The sequence below is a fragment of the Channa argus genome, chromosome 3, assembly GCF_033026475.1.
Source record: "Channa argus isolate prfri chromosome 3, Channa argus male v1.0, whole genome shotgun sequence".
NCBI lineage: Eukaryota > Metazoa > Chordata > Actinopteri > Anabantiformes > Channidae > Channa > Channa argus.
In genome coordinates, this window is record NC_090199.1 from 27259506 (window position 1) to 27279360 (window position 19855).

At 40.7% G+C, this 19855-nt stretch overlaps 1 protein-coding gene across 2 annotated transcripts in view; it reads right to left on the reverse strand.

Annotated features, from left to right (window-relative positions):
• The window catches only part of neurl1aa (neuralized E3 ubiquitin protein ligase 1Aa), a 76238-nt gene that overhangs the window by 4232 nt on the left and 52151 nt on the right, over positions 1 to 19855 (reverse strand). For both annotated transcript variants that reach the window (XM_067498600.1, XM_067498601.1), the window contains exon 4: positions 9395 to 10123. In XM_067498600.1, coding sequence (XP_067354701.1) covers positions 9395 to 10123 — 729 coding nt within the window. The remainder of the gene's footprint in view (positions 1 to 9394; positions 10124 to 19855) is intronic.

Below are 19855 nucleotides of genomic sequence, written 5' to 3' on the forward strand. Positions count from 1 at the left end.
ACAGGCTGTCAGAGGCTTCTGAGTGACCGACAAACTGGATTTAATGTTACGCCAACAGGTTCATCGTTTCAGCCGCTTGGCTCAAAAATCTATAATCAACCCTGTTGCCAGTTGTAGCACATAACTACTTTTACATCAAAAACCACCTTGATAAATCCACTATTTAGTACCTTCCCAGCATCAGAGGGATAAAATCAGGGGCAAGCTGTTGGATAAAAAGTTGAAAATCCAGAAGTTAAGCGTCCAAGACTGAAAGGGTACAGGCAGGAACAAAAAAGGAAAAAATGCAGTTAATACTGGATTTGCTGGAACTGTAAACTGGTAGCTAAAATGTTACAAACAACAACCAGTGCAGCTTTAAAATTTCTATATTATTCGAGAGGCAGCTGCACAGTTCATCCAATAAAAACACAAAAAGCTTTGTGAGCGTGGCCTGCAGGTGATGACAAATCTTAAGGTATGCTCTGTCATCTCTAATAACTTTCATCATTTACAACACAGGTAGTGCAGAGACACCAAAATACCAAACAAATTAAGATGCAAATTAGCTGTCTTACAGAGCAAGCACGAAGTCGTCCACAAAGAATTCCCATTAAATGCTTTGCTGCTTCTCAACGTAAAGGCAGATTACTTTAATTACATTCCCTGCAGCTTGCTGTAAAAGAAAAAGACATTAAAAAAAAAAAAAAAAAAGGCAGCACACTAACAACTGCATCAGAAATTAGCTGATGTGTGAACATATATTTGACAATCCTATTCCAGGACCAGCTTTTTATAAAAGCACCACTGTGATGAATGTTAGAGAAGGGACATTTCATGGTGTGTCTGTTGTCCCGGACAGCTGACAGGGGAAAGAAAGAAACAATTCATCTGACGTGGGAGAGTCACCGTCAACATTGACCAGTAACATCATAGTGACAAGCCTACACTAACGAATGTCCCAGCAGTCTGCCAGGAGGGATCCCTCTGTTCCCATCTGCACCGGCAGTCGGATCGATCAATCCAGCTCGCGCCCACGGCCAACGCAGACACACACCTCAAGTCTACAAAGAGTCAGAGTAATGTGGAGAAACTATTCCATAACTGACAGGTCACAAACCGCACCAGTGTGTTTGTCATTGCTGATGTGTCATCATGTCGCTGCTGCTCATTAGTTTACATCAGGTGCTCTTTGATGTGGACTTTTATTTTGGGGGGTGTGGTGGGCTTAGACAAGAATCCCTTTTGTTTGCATACCAGAGGTTGCCCTGGTGCTCCCAAGCCCTTTGGCGCCTTCCAGTGTGTGTTTGTGTGTATGATTTGAACTGTATGTGTAGTGTGTAACATGATACAACAAGCTCTTTAACACATTTTGAGCAGGGGACTGAGATGAGCTGCAGGGAGGGGGGAGATAAGGCCCAACTGAGGTGGAACATTTAGCTTCTATGCTTGTGCAACACAAGATCTGCAACTAACAAGCAAATATATATTTTATTTAGTATATTAAATATTTACAATATAAATTATAATCAAGTTTATTAGTTTAAAAACCTGTTAAGCAGAAACATGAAGGGAAATTATACTTTCAGCTTTCCCTGTGGGCTCCCATGACGACATAGAAACCTTTTTGCTAATCCCTGTGAACACACTATGAACATCCAACCTCCTTCATCAAGGTAAAACCTGCTTACAGTGGAAAAAAGACTTGTAGCGTAACGTAACTTTCAGAAAATTGCTATCAAAAACGGTGGCATTCAGCAACGGGGATTGAACGTTTTTTAACGACACCCAGCACCAGAAAGTCTTAGAGCCAAAACGTCCTGCTGTGAGTGTTGATCAGTAATACGCTTTGGCAGCCCTACATAGTGCTACTACACTCGTCATTTTAGAGCCGTCATCAAATTACCAGAGTAGCATGAATGCTTCGTTTGTGGAAACAAATATTTTTTTCTCTCAGCCGACCCCTCCTCCCCCACTCCCTTCCTCTGTCCATCTCTCTCTGCTAATCCCCCCCACAGAGGAGGGCACCTCCCATCCAGGGCAGCTGGGGAAGGATCTTTGGTGCCCAGCCCTGATCCCGCCTGCCACTAGATTAAACCGACCTCTGTGGACAGCTGTAAGAGCTAGGTTGCAACTCTGTGACCACATGTCTAGTGCTTATCCACTTCCATCCATCCATTTAGTCATCCAGCCATCCATCTGTATTTAGCACATAGCCTGTACATCTACGGGGACAGTTTCATCTTTTAGAGCATGGCAGGTATGCAGAGTATGTGACAAGGGAGATGGGTGGGACCTGGAGATGATGGAGCAGGGCAAGGATTTGAGTCTGTATGTGGATCATGCCTGACAACCTTCAGGTTGTAAACAGTGACCAAACTCTTATGGCTCACACAACTTGAAAAAGCCATCGAAAGAAAGAGGGAAACGACCCTTACAAACATTTCCTTGGTGAAATGCAATCCTCAGACACTGATTGGTTTCAAAATGGGTGGCTGTTTGTGCAATTTAATTGCAGAGAGCCTCTTGTTCTGGGGGTTATCAGGACAAATGTGCACTTAGGCTTTGTATATTTGTCAGTGCTTAGATCAGGGAAGAGAGGGAAAGCAGCTTAGATAGAAAGTGGCAGTTTAAGGTCATAGGTTACTCTGCTGCATTAAATATTAATAGTGTCCTTTTGTTTGTGGTGTAGATAATATTGTAAGAAACAAAAGGGCAGTTTTGGGGAGAGCACACAGTTTTGTGTCCCTGACTTTTCCTTTGTTTGGTTTGTAAATTTAATTACAACCCAGCTGCCATTTTTGCACATCAATCTACATTCAGTACTTCAGAACTTTTTAACGGACGGTCACGGCAAAGGCTCTGAATGGCTTTGTGAAAGAGTTCAGTTTTTAAGTATTTAATGTGCTTGCAAACATGATTAAAACCTGTTTGCACTTTCTTTCTTAATATGCACAATACCCATTGTGACCCAATCTGACGAGCTTCCATATTTAGCCATTAAAGCAGGAACTCAGAATATCTGTGTCTGACCTTTCAGTCAAACTCCCTCCAGCTCCAACTATTTGTTTATTTATGTTCAGACTGTTTGTTCTTTCCTTTTTTTAATATCTTATTTAAATCATGTTGCAATGTGCTATAACATCTCGAACCTATTCAGTCTTTGACTATTTTACTGAATTTTATCCTTTGCTCAGAGTGCAGTGCAAGAAAAGTCCAACCCCTTTGCAAAATGCAGCACTAACAACTGAACACTGTGAAAAAATATGAGATGCACAAAACAACTAAAATGATGAGTAAAACTAAAGAAAGAGACGCTGAGATGACAGAAGATGAGGAGCGAGGAACGTGGCAGCTGCAGTGTATGAGGATGTGGGTGGTGAGATGCTTCACTTGCATGAGCACGCTGACATTTTAATGGAATCTATAATACAAGCGAAGTGGGTCACTGGATGGGTGTTCTATTTCCATGTCACAAGGGACAAGTCCCCTCAATCTCTCGCTCTCTCTCAAAGTTCAACTGCCAGCTCCTCTGATTTCACTTTAAAAAAAAAATAAAAATATAATCACACTAATAGACAAGTTTGGACATGAAGATCTTGGAAACACAGACTGTCAGTTTCTATGTATGTCAGACTGAACCACCCACATGTACTGAAGGGTGTGTTTTGGCCATGCTATGAGGAACTAGGGATGGCCACCAAGAACTTTGGTTTAGAGTGAAGTGTTGCTTATGCTATACTTTCTATACGTGGCATATTTCCTTATGCAGTCATTATGTCCTAGGGGATAAATTCTGATTAAATTTCTTTTCATGCCACAAACAGAAGGATTATTGTCCATTTTTACTGTGTTTCCTGACGACATCAAATCAAAGACTAACCACTTTATAACGACACATTTCTTGTATAATGCAGGTTAATTTGTCATCCATTTTCAGCTTTGTTTCTAGATCAATGTTAATGATTCATAGCAGGCTAAAGTCACATTAATATATTGATTATCACAACATGTACCATGCATTTCAAATGAGTGCATTTAATTGACTGATAAGTGCCCGTAGATGTAAATGTGTGAGTAAGTAATTGTTGGCCTATAGGTTTGCCCTGAGTGTTGTACTCCACTCTTTGCCCAATGACAGCTGTGATCAACAACACTAATAGGATAATGAGTTTAGAATCATGAAAGCACTATTCATCGAATCATCAAAGCAGCATTTTAGAGATCTGGTAAAGAGATTTCAGGCATATAAACTGGAGAAGCAGGACATGATACAGAGACAAACTTTACTAAAATGCCAAGGACTGTTATTTGCTAAACTGTTCATTGAACTGCATTGACCCGTCCAACCTGAATAGGATAACTGAGCTGTCTATAACCAAACCTTTGACATTATGACCTCTTGTTTATGGCCTTGTTTAAGAGCAAACTTGTGAAAAGTTTAGAAATTTTGAAGCCCACAGACATCTGGTCCATGGCTTTAGGTGCAGGGTTTGTTTATAGTTTGCCTGAAGGACTCTGCAATGATAAAACCTTGTGCTTAGCAAACCTGACATAGTCTAATAACTGGTGTCACAAAGCAGTTGCAGCAGATGTAGAAAGGATACTTTAAAATAGAGCTGGATTATTAGTGGTCTTGTTGAGAATGTTCTTCTCTCTTGTCAGATGATGACAAACTATTCTGAATAGACTATGTAGGTTACACATAAAAGCAAGAAAGATTAGCCTATTGTGGCAGACACTCAAAGCAGACAAGGTCTCAAAGCAGAGAAGACAGAGTTGTCCAATCTCACTAGTAAACAATCTGACACAAGTTACCATGGAGATCTAAACTGATTAAAAGTGATCCAGTTGAATGACACCAGAATACTTATATTAAGCCATAATCATGTCGTAATTACGTTTCATGATACAGACTCCAAGTGTGCCAGCTGATCGCGGATCACCAGAGAGTACCTTCAAATACCTCTTTAAATCACATATATGCAAACCTAAGGGACCTCCAATTGCTTGTGAGACTAGCTAAGCTATAGCTAAGCTAACATTAGAATACAGCTGTTGAGGCTAACTGGGCGATCACACCTCTACAAAAGTCTGGGCAAGCTTCAGCTGCCCAATCATTGCCAAGAGAAAGCTAGATATGCTGCTGAGTACCACCCGCTGGGCGCTTCAAATGCAACAGGATCCCAGCTACACGACGGGGAAGTGGACCAAAGCTGAATCTAATGCAATTAAAAACAAGCTCAGCAGGTGTTTACACAAAATTTAACAACAACGATAATAATAAAAAATATGCAATTTAAAAAAGAAATATCTTCCAACTAATTTAAAAGTTACATTTATTTAACAAAATAAGTCTTTAACTACCTTTACTAATCCATTACTCTGCCGGCCTATAACCTAATGTATTTGTTAGGTCTGTTTCTATTAGAAAAAGCCCATTGCTTCATGGCTTGTTTGAAGAGAGGTCTCCATGATTCCATGATGATGCTTTATCTTGCCAGCCTGAAGTGCAGCTGCACCAAGCTTTCAAACTCAGCATCCCTCAGTCATGGCTTGAATTCTCCTACACTAAAAGCTAAATAGATCTCTAGTCAAGTGAGAGTTGCCACAGCAAGATAAGAGATGCATCCTAATTCAAAGCACCTGACATGTAAAGATGATTCACATCCTAGTGGGATTTCCAAGATCTGTTCTGGTAAGGGGATGTGCCTCAGACCTGTTTCATTGTTCTGCTATTCCTGTTTCGTTGTGCTGCCAAGGCTCTCTGGTTTAAGTAAATGACTGTTGCAATGCACAAAGAGAAAGCGGGTGGTCTGTTATATTACCAAGATGAAATATAATGCAGTAAATCACTAAATTACTGTGTGTAATGCCACAGGATGTAGTTACAATACAATAAAGACTGACCTTTTGTGGACCAATGAACATAAATAATGCCATGTCTAAAATGACTGAAGGTTACAGGACACTGGAGACGGAAGCTGAATTTCTGCTATTTTGGGATAATTAGCACTTCAGAACGTCACTGCAGCTCACTGTGATTCATGTTGACACGAGTGTCGTCGTCACTCTTCTAATAAGTGGGTCAAGTTACATTAGTCCATGCTGAATATGGTGAGTCCATCGTTTAAGTAATGAAGAGATTTATTGAGAAGTTGAACCTTAGTTAGACTATTTTTGTCATCAACCTTTACCATTATATCTCATAAAGTTTTAGAAACAGATTTAGACATTGTATTAGAACTCTGTCTTGAATATCTAGTTAAAGTTAAGGTTGTCCCAGTTTACCCTCTTTTAACCTCTGTTTCCTTTTCCGCTGCTGTCACTAAAAGAAAAGCAGGATGTGTTTATAGATGCCTCTTCCTCCACAGACGAACTGTTGCGACACCTTAGAAAGGCCTGTGCTATTCTGGCTTCTTTAATACAAGGCAGCAATTCTTTGCACCCTTGCACATGTCAATCTGCATTACGGATGCCATCCCTTTGCTATAACTGGGTGAATATACAATAATAACTTGTCTTTGAAATGATGATTTTAAAGGTTCTGTGGCATCTCTTTGAAACAGGATTTTGTCAACATTCTTTAGCAGATGTAGCAACAAATGGCATTTGAATGGCATGTTGATAGCCTGCTGCAGAGCCGTCTTCCACTCTTCACACGGTTGAGTGCAGTACGCCTTCCCACAGCTGCCTGCACCTTGTAGGAAGGCAACAGGCTTGAAGGGCTGGGACAGAGCAGCCACATACCTTTCGGTTCCACTGTCATTATCAGCATTTAGAAAAGGGTAAACAAACCTCAGGTGTCCCAGCACTCCACCGGCAGCCAAAGTGTCCACCCCACTGAGACACCATGTTGTCCCTGCTGTGTGCAGGTCATAGCTCTAAATCCTGCAGCCTCTCTCCACTTCTATTTGCTCGCTTCCTGTTTTTCATCTTCTCGTGACAGAGCATCTACTAAGAACGTGTCCAATGCCTTCCTGGCTCCAGGCATCCGTTATAAATATTGTGACTCACAATGTAAATGCTATTCCTAATGACCGACCTTTGGGTCTGGGCATGAGGGAGAGTTGGTTGGCCTACACTGGCATACTCTCAGAGCATTCAATAGATAGATTTCAACCCCGGAGAATAAATGAATTAACCTCTACTCTCACAGGTGGTCTGCCCAGCCAAATGAAGATCGATATCCTGATCTGTTAAGTTGTTGACCCGGACACATCGGGGAGCTAAAAGGATGTTCATTTCTACCATAAATTAGCCTTTCAAGTAGGATAATTCATAAGATAAAGCACGCGGTCAGAGAACAAAGGTTTGCTCATTAATTAACTTAGAAAACCATGAGTAAGCATATGACATGGGAACGGATTTTGCAACATCAACCACATCATCCTTGTAGCTGCATAATTGCAAGTGAACAGAAGAATTAGGTTGTTCTCAACAACCAGTGTTAACTTCATCAATAAAAAACAAACAAACAAGAAATTAAGAACCAATTTACTTTTTACAACACTAAAACAAATCCAATGGAAATGTAACATTGACAACATGTAAATGTTCTGCACTTACATATTGCACTTTTCTACCTATTGGCACACAAAGTACTTTACACTGCTTCTTATTTACCCAATCACACACACACTCATACACCGATGGGGGAGCTGCTATGCAGCTGGCCAACTCTCACCGGGAGCAACTAAGTTGGGGTTTGCTCAAGGACTCTTCGACATGGGACCGGAGGAGCCGGGATTGAACCCACAACTGTGCCACAGTCGCGCACAACAGCATGTCTGATGTTAACATTTTTTTGATGATGTGAAAGAGCTGAGGATTCTGAGGAATCACTAACTGTAGCTCTTCAGTGAAATCTGATTCATCCATCACCTAAAATACCTCTGGTTCAAAAATAGTCAAAAAATACTTGAACTGTTATACTGCTGCTAATGAGCGGCATCTTTAGTGATTTCTGTCTCAGCAACCTGACATTGCTGCATTCATGAAACAGCAAAATTAGGAGTTGTAGACAAGGACAAACACATAAACTGATCATCTGTGAACTATGAAAACTTATGAACTTTGAGAATGCAGCAGCATTTCCATTTCTGAAGGTAAGATACTTTCACGTTTAGTGCCGTGGATGTAAATGTTAAATTATTTAGTAGATATCTTGCATTGCTATCAAATTGTGAAAGTCATCTAATTCATCCTCTGAATTTTGGCTGTGGAACTAAACTGTAGTCTATTAATGATACTGCTGTCATAGACTTGCGACCCGTCCAGGATGCACTCAGGGTTAGGTGGTGCTGTGTAAGCACTTTAGCTAATAAATGGATAGATATCATCTGACTATCTTCTTCTTTCAAGCTGAACCCAGTGAACAGTATTTTACTCTAAATCTGAATGAATCCAGCTTCTAAATTACCGACTGCTCTGCCGAGAAGAGGGACACATACTCTATGTGAACTAAGTAAACTGACTTTTATATCAATGCCAAAACCCTTGAGAGTGCACAAGCCCAATTTCCAAACCTTCTCAGTTTGCAAGGCAGAGCTTCAGAGTGAGCAAACAGGGATTTGTGAGAGTAGAGGCAGATTTTTGTGTGCAATCCCGACCATCCGTGGTTGTTTCTGTGTCTGTCTTCTCTGTTTTTCCCTCTGTCTTCCCTCTTCTGTTTTCTGCTAGTTCAAATCGGCCATTATGCTCGTAATTCTGTCCTCTGCCACACTTGATTCTGACACTGCTCTTACATATTCATGCCTCTACCTGCTCAAATGCTGATTTACAATCCAAGAATTAAATGTTGTGCCTTATACATCCATACTTTACTAATCTAGCCATAGACAAGAAAAGTTTCTGAACCATTGTGACGTAGCAAATTCTAACACTAGCATACGTAGATAGAAATATTAAAAACACAGAATGAATTAGACTAAATTAGACTACTATGTCAGAAGAAAACTAGACTAAAGGTTTTTAGTTTTGGTTTATTATAAACTAACACTAAGAAAGCTACTGTCTTTCTGAACACAGTCTTTAGAATTTAAATGTACACTGCACAAATTTGAAGAGTGGCTTACATGGAGAAAAACACAACATAGTCTGACAAAAATAGTTGTTTACCATCTTCTGAGGTTTCTAAAGTCTGAAAATGACCTTTGTTGATTGTGCTGCCTGGATCTAAAAGAAAACATGACAAACTACAATGATGGACTTTACAAGATATAGATGTGTACCAGGCAGGATTGGTTAGCCTGATGAGAAATGTAGGATCCTGAGTTTTACGGACTAAAATCAATGATGGATTTTGCTAAATCTGTCTCGCACAAGTTGCTTTAATTGCTTGAGTACCCCTTTGTGTACTGCATTTAGTTCTGTCTGCCCACTGCTATCTCATGTGAGTTCATGTGGCACTTACCCAGAATCCTCAGCTGTGTCACAGCTCCATGCAGACCAAAGAACATCCAGAGTGGGCGGGAGTTGTCCACACACACCTGCATGCCCACATTGGTCCCATTATGGCTGAGAATGACCTCTCCCTCCTGGTTGACCAAGAAGCCCAGAATGTCACCGCTCTGGAGAGGCGTGGGCACACGACACACCGCCCAAAACTCCTTTCTGTCCACCAGAGCCTCTGGGTTGTAGGGCAAGTCACTGGGATGCAGCACTGCTGGGTCACAGGACGTTACACCGTAGGACAAGGAGCCTGAGCGTGCCGGGCTTGATTTGGTAACTTTGATGAAGACTGTCTCTCCAGTGCGCAGGGGACGGCTAGTGAACACCAGTGTTCGCTCCTCGCGTGCGTGCTCAGATCGAGCCACTGTCTGTTCGTCAAGCGTCTTAATGTTGGCGCCTCGCAGCTGGTGGAAGTGGAGGTCGCTCTCCAGGGCAGACGGCAGAAGAGAAGACTGCTGGGAATTGAGGGAGTTCTGGGGGATGGGGCAAGCAGAGGAGGAGGAGGTTGATGCCAGGTGAAGAGTGTGGCGGTGGGAGTGGCTGCGGGTGGAACCTCTGTCCTCCTGTTGCAGGTTCAGGTCGCATAGGCTGACAGAAAGGCGAGTGTCGTCGGCTTCACGCCGCAGTGAAGAGGAGCGGACTGTAGTGAAGGAGCGTGGGCGCAGGCAGTCAGGAGGAACTATTTCACTATCTGGAAATTGAGGGAAGTGGGACAAAAAAAGAGAAATAGGGACAGAACAATGGTTAATAGTGATCTTACTATGTGTTTCTTTGATTCACCATTTGCACACAGTGTGTTTTCAGCTGAATCCCAATTGTGAGCATACAGTTCTAAGAAGGCCTGAATCTGCAGCTATTCTGACAACTAGATAATGATTAAAAAGGGAGTGCAATTTAACTTCACCTGCACAAGTTGAATTAAATGTAGGGTAATTCTAATCCCTCATTACAGTGACACATTGGGGTTTCATAAAGTGTGTTTATAGATAAAGAACCTGGCGGTTTGCTCCTGTCTACACATAGCTGAATAAGCTAGTCTCATAAGGGGATAATAGTATATATCCTTCCAGTTCACAAACAGTTATTTTACAGAAATACAGTTTAATATATGCATATATGTGTCTGTGTGCCCACTTGGATGTTCATTGCATTGTTTGCAATCCATAGTACACTATCCCTCGACAGAGAGCCATTAATATCTGCCAATGCAGGTCTCTAAAAGCAGTAGTGGTCACATGCACAGAAATACACACTCACACAAATGACACAAACGACTCCCCCTCTGATAAACTGCGCACATGTTGGACACGGTCTTGTCCTACGCATCAACACAGCTGCTCAAAATAACACCTCTAATGTACCGCCTCCCCCCTCCTGGCCTGGTGGTATGGGTAAAATTAGCCTCGGCATGCCAAGAGAGACTCCTGCTACTCTAAAGTTTGCTCCGGAGTGGGCTGTCTGCGTTTGTGTGTGATGTACCATGATGTATTTGTAGGACAGAGGGTATAAGAGAAAAAGGCCTTGTAAGGATGATGAGAGGCCTCAATTGTAACAAGATGTGGGGGAGATCAATTGAGACATTAAAAAAAGTGGGTTACGTAGAGAATGGGAGATGCCTGTCTCTGGAGAGTCTATCCAGTCCTGGTCAGCTAGGACCTCTCTATCTGACTAGGACCTGAGAGCCTGAGTCCAGATAAACCTCTTAGCCTCAATTACCAGGGCTGTGGGACACACTGCTTGCAGCTAACTGTAAACTGTGTCAGAGAAAACAGAGCAGCCAAGCCTCTTATGGTGCACACCCACAGCTGAAAGGGACACAAGCCAGAGGGAGATAGATTCATGACATGACATAGACTAAAACAGAAACAATGTAGTATTTGCATTTTGTTTCTCAATATAGTTTTACAGTAATTAGCTGCTTAAAAATACCAGCAGGTGGTAGGATGAAGTAAAATAGCAGTGGTATAATACTCCAATTAGAGGACTGGGTGTTGTTTTTGTCAATTTTCTCTAGATTTAACAAGAGAATCCAAACTTTGTACAGGTCCTAAAAAGGAGTTAAATCCAATCATCGGCTTTCAGCTTTTCCCTTCAGAGGTTGCCACAGCGGAACATGTCGGGCACATTGATTTGATCTACGCCGGATGCACTTCCCTTCCATTTTAACATGGGCTCAGGACTGGCAGCAAGGTTGCCCTTGGAGGATGGGCGTGGGGTGGGTTTCGAACCTACTGCCTTGTAACTACTTTAAATTCTGTTTGACCCTCTATGGCATGTGTGTCGCTGCATTGTGTCCAAAAGTGACACTTTGGAGGAATGGAGTACACCTGTAATGCACATCACTGCAGCCAGGTGGGAAATTTAACCACCAGAGGTCAGCAAAAACAAGATTCTCAGGTGGTGTGAGCAAAATTGCATGTTGCACTGCTGCTCAAATTGCTTCACTTTCTTTTTTTTTTCAACAGATAAACAGTTAAACAAATTCATGCTCCAAATGTACAAGCTTGTGTACTTAAAAACATTTAGAGAAAAGACTATGACTCAGGGGTGAATTTCACCAAATTGTTTTAGCTTAGAGCTATTTGTCATCACAAAGCACAATTTTAAAGTGTATTAAGAAATTCACATGTGCTGTCATAATACAAATCTATAGTTTTACTTAATAATCAAGGAGATACTTGATGTTTGATTCAGCTATGTTTTGTTCAGAACCAATAAAGTATTAGGCAGAGATTCCCTGATGATCAGCTCCAGATGCAGCTCTGCATCTTAGCAAAAACACATCTCGGTGAAGACAAAGTGAGGGTATCCCTTAGTCATCTGCAAAGATAGTGATTCAAATCAAGTATAATGCAGCAAATGTGCTAAACTGAACCAGAGACACCAGAGATCTCCCCAGTGTTGGGGTCTGAGATTGACACGTATTATTTTTACATATTGTCCCTGAAATGCTGTCTGATGAGCTGATGTATTGCTGCTCACTCAAAGGCATCTCAGCTGTCACTTAATGTTAGATGCTAATCCAGAACACAACACAATGTGATTAATGTTTCATGGGACTAAGGCCTTCTAATTGTGCTAATTGATTTTTCACAGAGGCATAAATTGAGTGGACAGTGCTTTTTTTTTTTTTTTATGCACAGGGCAGTTCCCAAAGGCCGCTAATCAACCAATACACACCTCTGTTGTGTGTGGCTCCCTGAGGCTGGCTGAAGATGACTAGAACGCCAGCTCGTATTACATCTGCTATTTCCCTCCTATCAATTTCTCCTGATCGACTTAGCCTCCATGAAAACACTTGCCAGAACTCAGTGTGGAAATGAACAGAGCCTGACAACTGTTAAGTTGTAATTGAACAGCTCAATCTGCCATGTAGTCCTTTCCCTGATTTCATCCCATTTCCCTAGATGGGGAGCCATTTGCTGAAGGGAGGCCTTTAATGAAGTAGAGAAACCTTAATGTGTCTCAAGCCTCAAAGTTTGTTCTCCGATGATTAGGGAAGGCCTCTCCTTTGGCAAGAGAACGACAAGCCTCTATGCTAACTGCTCAACTGCAAAGTGAATGCTGAATCATCTGAATTATGAAGGAATTTGAATGAGATCATCAGCTGAAATGGTGTGTGTGTGTGTGTCTTCTAGAGCTGGTAATTTCTCTGCTGCCCATCACCACAATCTCTATTAGAGCTAGTTAGGACAGACTTGGTCGCAAGACCTTCAGGACATGAGGGAAGATGATTGGAGCTGCAGAGAGTTTTTGGATATTTCTCGGGGGGGATAACAGTGGATAGAGACAACAGAGAGTAGAGGTAAAGCTGAGAAAAGAGGGATGGCTGCCTGTGACAATGCTGGATTTATGTTGAAAGGAGCTGCAAATCATCTCACTCTCTCTCTCTCTCTCTTTGACTCAAACACAGAATGTGTGAACACATGCACATGGTAAATTGATTCCTCTAAAAATATAGTCTTTTATCAGCTGTTTTCAAAAAGCTTCTCTGAGGGGGTTATGTTCCTCTTTATGTCCTCTCCTTCTTCCTCTCTCACTTTTCAAAGAGTAGCCATTTCAAACCTGTGCTGGCTTGTGTGTCTTGTATTTTTCTTCTTTATTCATCAAAGGCTGGGGAGAAGGTGGCACCACTGTACTGTATGTGCTCCTAATGCTTGTTTGTCAATGTGAGGACAGATCGAGGAATACAGAGACTGTAGAACATTTATCATGAATTTGAAAAAAGCTTCAGTCTTCTCTCTGTGTGTGTGCGTGTGTGTCTGTTAAAATCTGGTGTCATAATATAAGTCTATAGTTTCACTAAATAAATCAAAGAGATACTTGATGTTTGATACAGCCATCTTTTGTACGGAACCAATGACGTATAGGGCTTAAATATATTGCCCTACAGACAACTGTGAAGACACTGTGAGGACAACTGAAAAGACTGTAGAACACTTATCGTGAATTAGAAAAACCTTGTGTGTGTGTGTGTGTGTGTGTGTATTTGTGTGCACTTAACATGTGTTAATCTGTGTCCGTTTGTGACCTTACCAGCTGCTGCCTGCTAATCGTGGTGCACCTGCGTTTTTAGCTTGAACAATCCCTTTGTCTTATTGGTCCCTTTCAAATCCACTCGCAGATGCTCCTTCTCATTGGATGAGGCCAGAATTTTGCACTTTGAAAGCTGCATTAAACTCTTTGTGTGTATGTGTATGCGCTTGCTTCTCACTGACATTGTAATGGGAGCATGGAGGATGCAGCTGCTGAAGTTGTGAGCCTGGAGGGGTTGGGAAAGGGGGGATTCATTACTTAGCTCTTCACTTTTGATCAAATCCAAAACTAGCACCTGTGCGGCCGTACCATTAATTAATCCATCGCTCTTTCATTGGACTTTTAAAAAACTGAAACCCATTTGGATTGCATTTTTCAGATCGTCCTTAGTGATTTTTTGGATTCGAATAATTAAACACCCGTTAGCCTAATCCATTGCAAATACATGGACAAGGGTGGTGGGTTATTGGGGGAGGGGGAAAAGTAACGTGTCTATTTTGGCCTGCACAGGCTTTGGCTAGCGCTGTAAATGTTTTTGATTAGAGAATAGCCACAAAGCAGGTTAGCTAATGCTGTGCATGGGGAGGTGGATAGAGGGAGAGGCTGGCTTAGTGGCTTTGCTAGCCTGAACAGACGAAACGTGCCAGGAGTTTGAGCCAGTGTTGTAGCCGGAGGGTGGGTGGTGGTGGTGGGGGGGGGAGATGGGATTTACTTGTTCTTGCACACAATCTATCTCACAGGGCTTATCTTTATCCATACTCTGTGGCAGGTTTCATCTGATGTGAGCAAAGGTAAAGAGAGAGAGAGCTGGAATTACGAAGAGAAAATGGAAAAAGGAGATCTTAGGGAGATTTGAAAATGAGACGAGACTGAGGAGAGCAAAACAGAAGACAAGAGGACACAAGTGGAGTGGATGTAAAGGGAACTGTTCAGTCAGGATCAGCTAAGAAGAAAAAAGGGAGAGATTGATATCCAGGGTGATTTTGCTATAAAGCAGATAAAGCACAGAGTCAGGGAGACAACACAGGGTCTTTGAGGGGGAAGGACGCAGCGTACAGCTCAGTGACTGACCCAGGGAGCCAAGCAAGTGAGAGACTAATATAAAAACAACTGAAAGAGAAGATAGAGTCAGAGGGGTTTTTGTGCTTCATGTTTGGGATGTTCTTTATTCCCTGGCATAGGCCCAATCCCCAGTCCCAGATTGGACTCGGAGGCTTTGAACCTTTTGGAAAGAGCAGGGCTCCTAGGGTGACACAAGGCCATAACAAAGAGCCAGGCAAAATGCCTGGTAACTCACAGAAGCCTCGTCCCTGAGGTCACTGTCACAATTCAGCGTGTGCCACTGCTTCCCTGCAAGTCAGCATGTGTTAATAACCTCCATCATAAGATTCTTATATTAAAGCCCTCCTCTTTTATGCCCTTGCTCAAGCATGGAAGGAGGCGGATAGTAGGCCAATTATTTATTACTGAGAGGAGAATGACACCCTTGTCAAATGCACAGCCACACCTTTATTAAATAAAATAAGGTTCAACAATAACAACTCCATTTATTAATATGAAAATAGCTAAAATTATTGTGTGTAATTTTAATGGTAAATGGTCTGCACTTATACAGCGCTTTTCTACCTATTGGCACTCACAGGCGCTTTTAAAAGTGGCTGACTGTAGAAGAACTTGTGGAGAATTTACCTATTAACTTTGATGTTCCCTTCAGCTCAGTGGAGCATTTAACCATTTTTGAGCTCAGTGTTTTAGTTTAAAAGATCCACAGCTTAACCGTTTTGGGTTAGTGTCATTCATCATCAGTCTTGTTTTGAACTGCGACTAGCCGAGGTTTTTATAGAAAAAAAAGCTCAGATGAATCCACTGTATACTACTTGACCAGCTCTAACTGATGAACACAGCAGAGCAAAGCTGCAAACAGACATTAGACCTGTTTGCAGGGTGGCTAAAAACATCACTCCATACAAATGCTAATGTTGCTCTATGCCTGCAGCTGTAGAAGGCTACTGGAAGCTAAAATGTCTGACCATATCAACTTAATAGTATAATATAATAAAATATTCTTATTAATAATAATAATAATTATAACGTTTAACTAATCAATGATCACTTGATAAGTGCAAGAATCTACAGATCATGAAATTATAACCATTCAATGGGTTATCTTTTTTTTTTTCAGCCCTGTATAGGACCTACTACATATTAGTAGGTAAAGTCATTAGGGTTGATAATGGCATCATAAGGTTCTCAATTTCCAGCTCCTTATAATGTCCATATGTAAACGTGTCCTTGGGCAAGACACTGAACACCAAGTTGTTCCTGATGGGTGTGAGTGTGCATGTGAAGTTAAATAAGAAACAGCATTGTACGGACTTTGTGTTAAGAATGGTAAATTATCTGCAACTCATATATATATATATATATATATATATATATATATATATATATATATATATATATATATATATATATATATATATATATATATATATATATATATATATATATATATATATATATATATATATATATATATATATATATATATATATATGAGTTGCAGATAATTTACCATTCTTAACACAAAGTCCGTACAATGCTGTTTCTTATTTATATATATATATATATATATATATATATATTTATATATATATCTTGCTTTTCGATTTGACAGTCAAGTCAGCTGAGGTACCATCTTGTGCCTGAGCACTTTTGTCCCAGTTCTCAAATGAAAATGGAGATACAATCTTATTATATTTTGCTACAAATTCTACACGGTTAAGCTTAGGCACAAAATATTTGGTTAAATTTAGATTACTTCAGTGCAAACATGTTCTGTCTTTCAGTTTAGAAATAACTGCTGTCTTGACCATCTCTTAAGCAAAGTTTCTCTGTGAACTACTGCACAGTCACTCCTACTTCTGTCACATTTACAGCTGCTAGATGTTGCCTTATGCACCTACATCAATGCTGACCTCTCTAATATAATTACAATATAATTATAATATATAATAAATATTCTTAATATCATATTAGGTTAATGTTGATGTCTTACATGATTATGAATACTACAGTAATTATGAAATTGTATTATCCTTTTTATAATATGCTTTTCTCATCTTGAAACAGCTCAAAATCTGAGAAATTACCTATACTTTAAATGGGACAGGCTTCTGAACATTAGTCCAGATTAGACCTTAATTCACTTTGTTTTACTTTGTCTCCATCAAATATATTCATTTATGTAACTTTACAATGTCCAAGTTTCAACCAAACTTCAAACTTTAACACTTAAAGACATTGTTTGTACCTAACCTCTCATAAACAGTTTGTTGAAATAGCGCGGTCCAATATAGAAGTGGCCGTCTGCTGAAATTAAACCCATTTTTTACTCTAAACACTCAAATACATGGGATTTCAAATTGGCCGACAGCATTTTAGTTAGGGATAGACATCAGGGGAAGTTTCAGTTAGGATTTGACATTAGATACATTTTGTAGGGTTACTAAAACATTTGCAGTCTCCCTTAAAAATCAGTACTTCCTTAAGGTCACGTGATGTGACATGTGATGTGATGTTGCGAAACAACTGATTTCAACAACAATAATAAAAGTTGTCCCAAATTAGACTCAAATTCCAGGCTCCTGTGTGTACTGGGTTTAGTTTTCCCTAGGGTCTGCTGCTCACTTGTAAGTTGATTTGGATGAAAGCGTCTGTAAATGGCTAATTGTAATTGTACTGCCAAGCAGCAAGACATACACTATATTGCCAAAAGCACTCGCTCACCCATCCAAATAAATGAATTCAGGTGCACAAAGCAAGGTCCATAAAGACATGGATGAGTGAGTTTGGTGTGGAAGAACTTGACTGGCCTGCACAGAGTCCTGACCTCAACCCGATAGAAAACCTTTGGGATGAATTAGAGTGAAGACTGCGAGCACTGTGTATTATGTATTTCATAAACACACTTCCCAGAAGAGTTGAAGCTGTTATAGCTGCAAAGGGTAAGCCGACGTCATATTAAACCCTATGGATTAAGAATGGGATGTCACTGAAGTTCATATGGGTCTAAAGGTAGGTGAGCGAATACTTTTGGCAATATAGTGTATGTCTAATTTTTTATGAACAGTACAAATGACATATGATCATATTTCAAAAGGAGAACAGTCTCCTAAGTTTTCCTATCGCGCTATATTACATTTTTCTATGCTTGTTTCTTGTTAATATTTTTTAATTTTAACATTTTTCTTCAAGCAACAAATTAACATTAAAGAGTCTGTTTGAGTTAGTATTTTTGTAAGATCTGCCTCTCAATTCTCCCACAGTTACAAGCAGTTACAAGCTTTAACCAAATTTCACATTTTGTTAAAATGTCTCTATTTGATATCCACAAGAAGCAAGACTGCCTCTTGTTTCTGCTTAACCCTCAGCGATGCTGTGGTTGTCCGGGTGACAAAAGACACCTCCATTGCAGAGACTCTGGTGGCATTTCAGCATGCTCAGCATTGCCTTCTCAACCCGAAACCCCTCAGCCCTTCAAGGCCAAAGGCTTCAAGGACGCCATCAGCAACCTCGCCAAACTCTTCGCAGCCATTCGCCAGGCTGGGCTGTGGCTTACTCCAACAAAATGCCACCTGCTGTCCAAAGAGATGTGGTCAATGAGCACGGGGTGACCACTGACCTGTCCAAGGTGGCCGCAATTAAGGAACGGCCCCAGCTGACCACCACGAGTGAGCTAAGGAGTTTTCTTGCCCTTTTCTCGACCGTCTGCAGCTCCTGGCCTGCCCTTCGGTCGGAGGTTCTCCCAGCACCGCTTCAGAGGGTGAGCAGCACTCCGTGGCTGAATGGTTTAAAGGACCTTGACTAAACATCATGCTTTTAACTGTGGGCAAAAATGAATTCTTTTGCACACAAGAAAGTCCAAGAGAGGGGAAAAACACAGGAAACTCAAGATTTACATTAAAGTAAACTTTTAAATTTCTGACGGATGATAAAGTTTAAAATGGAATGATTTTTACGCTGCCTTTTAATATTATCTATTAGTCTGTTTCTAAAGAGGAAATGAGAGAGAACTGGAGAATCCAGCCAAGGTCCAGTAATTAAAGTATTCTAAATGCCAAACCATACACATCCAGTTTGTTCTTCTTATAATTTATGAAAACTCAAAAGCCTATGATTCATGCTCAAGCCAAAAAACACAATGTTGCTTAATTTGGTATTCTCAGTGTCTAGAGGTCTTTACAACACTAAACCCACCACATTTCCGACATGAGAACCAAAAAGTCAGATTTACACCGTCTTTTCAGATCTGTGTATTTTCATTGGAAGGTCTGTGTGTGAAGCATCAGACTTTGTAAGTGCTGCTATTATCATGAAGGCCGAGTTCTGCCAAGTCAAACACCAGTGCTAGTCAAGTGGTTGCAATAATCAAATCATTGCTTCACTGAAAGTAGTTGGTTTCTCCCAGAAGTATGGGAACCCTGTTCTCTCTCGCTCTCGCTCTCTTCCTCTCCCTTTGAAAAAACGTAACTAATAAACTTCTATCATTCCACATGACTTCATCTTAGTGGAGTAGAGCCAGAGCTGAGTACAGAGAGTACAGAGGGAGAAAGTACAGCCAGTGACCGAAACTGCAAAACCATGAAGGATTTCTTAAAAGTTGTGTTATTTAGTTTTAATAATTTTGTATCACAGTAGAAAAAAAGTCCAATCACATTCAAAAAGTGTTTGCTTCTCTGAACATTTTTGAACTTTAATAATTAGGGCCCGGTTTAAAAATTGTCTCGTCTCATTACTCGCTAAGTTCAACTCATTGTCATTAGATATGCAATAAGTTTTCATGGTACTTAGTCTCTGTGTAGCTGGGGGCAAAGAATAAAAACAT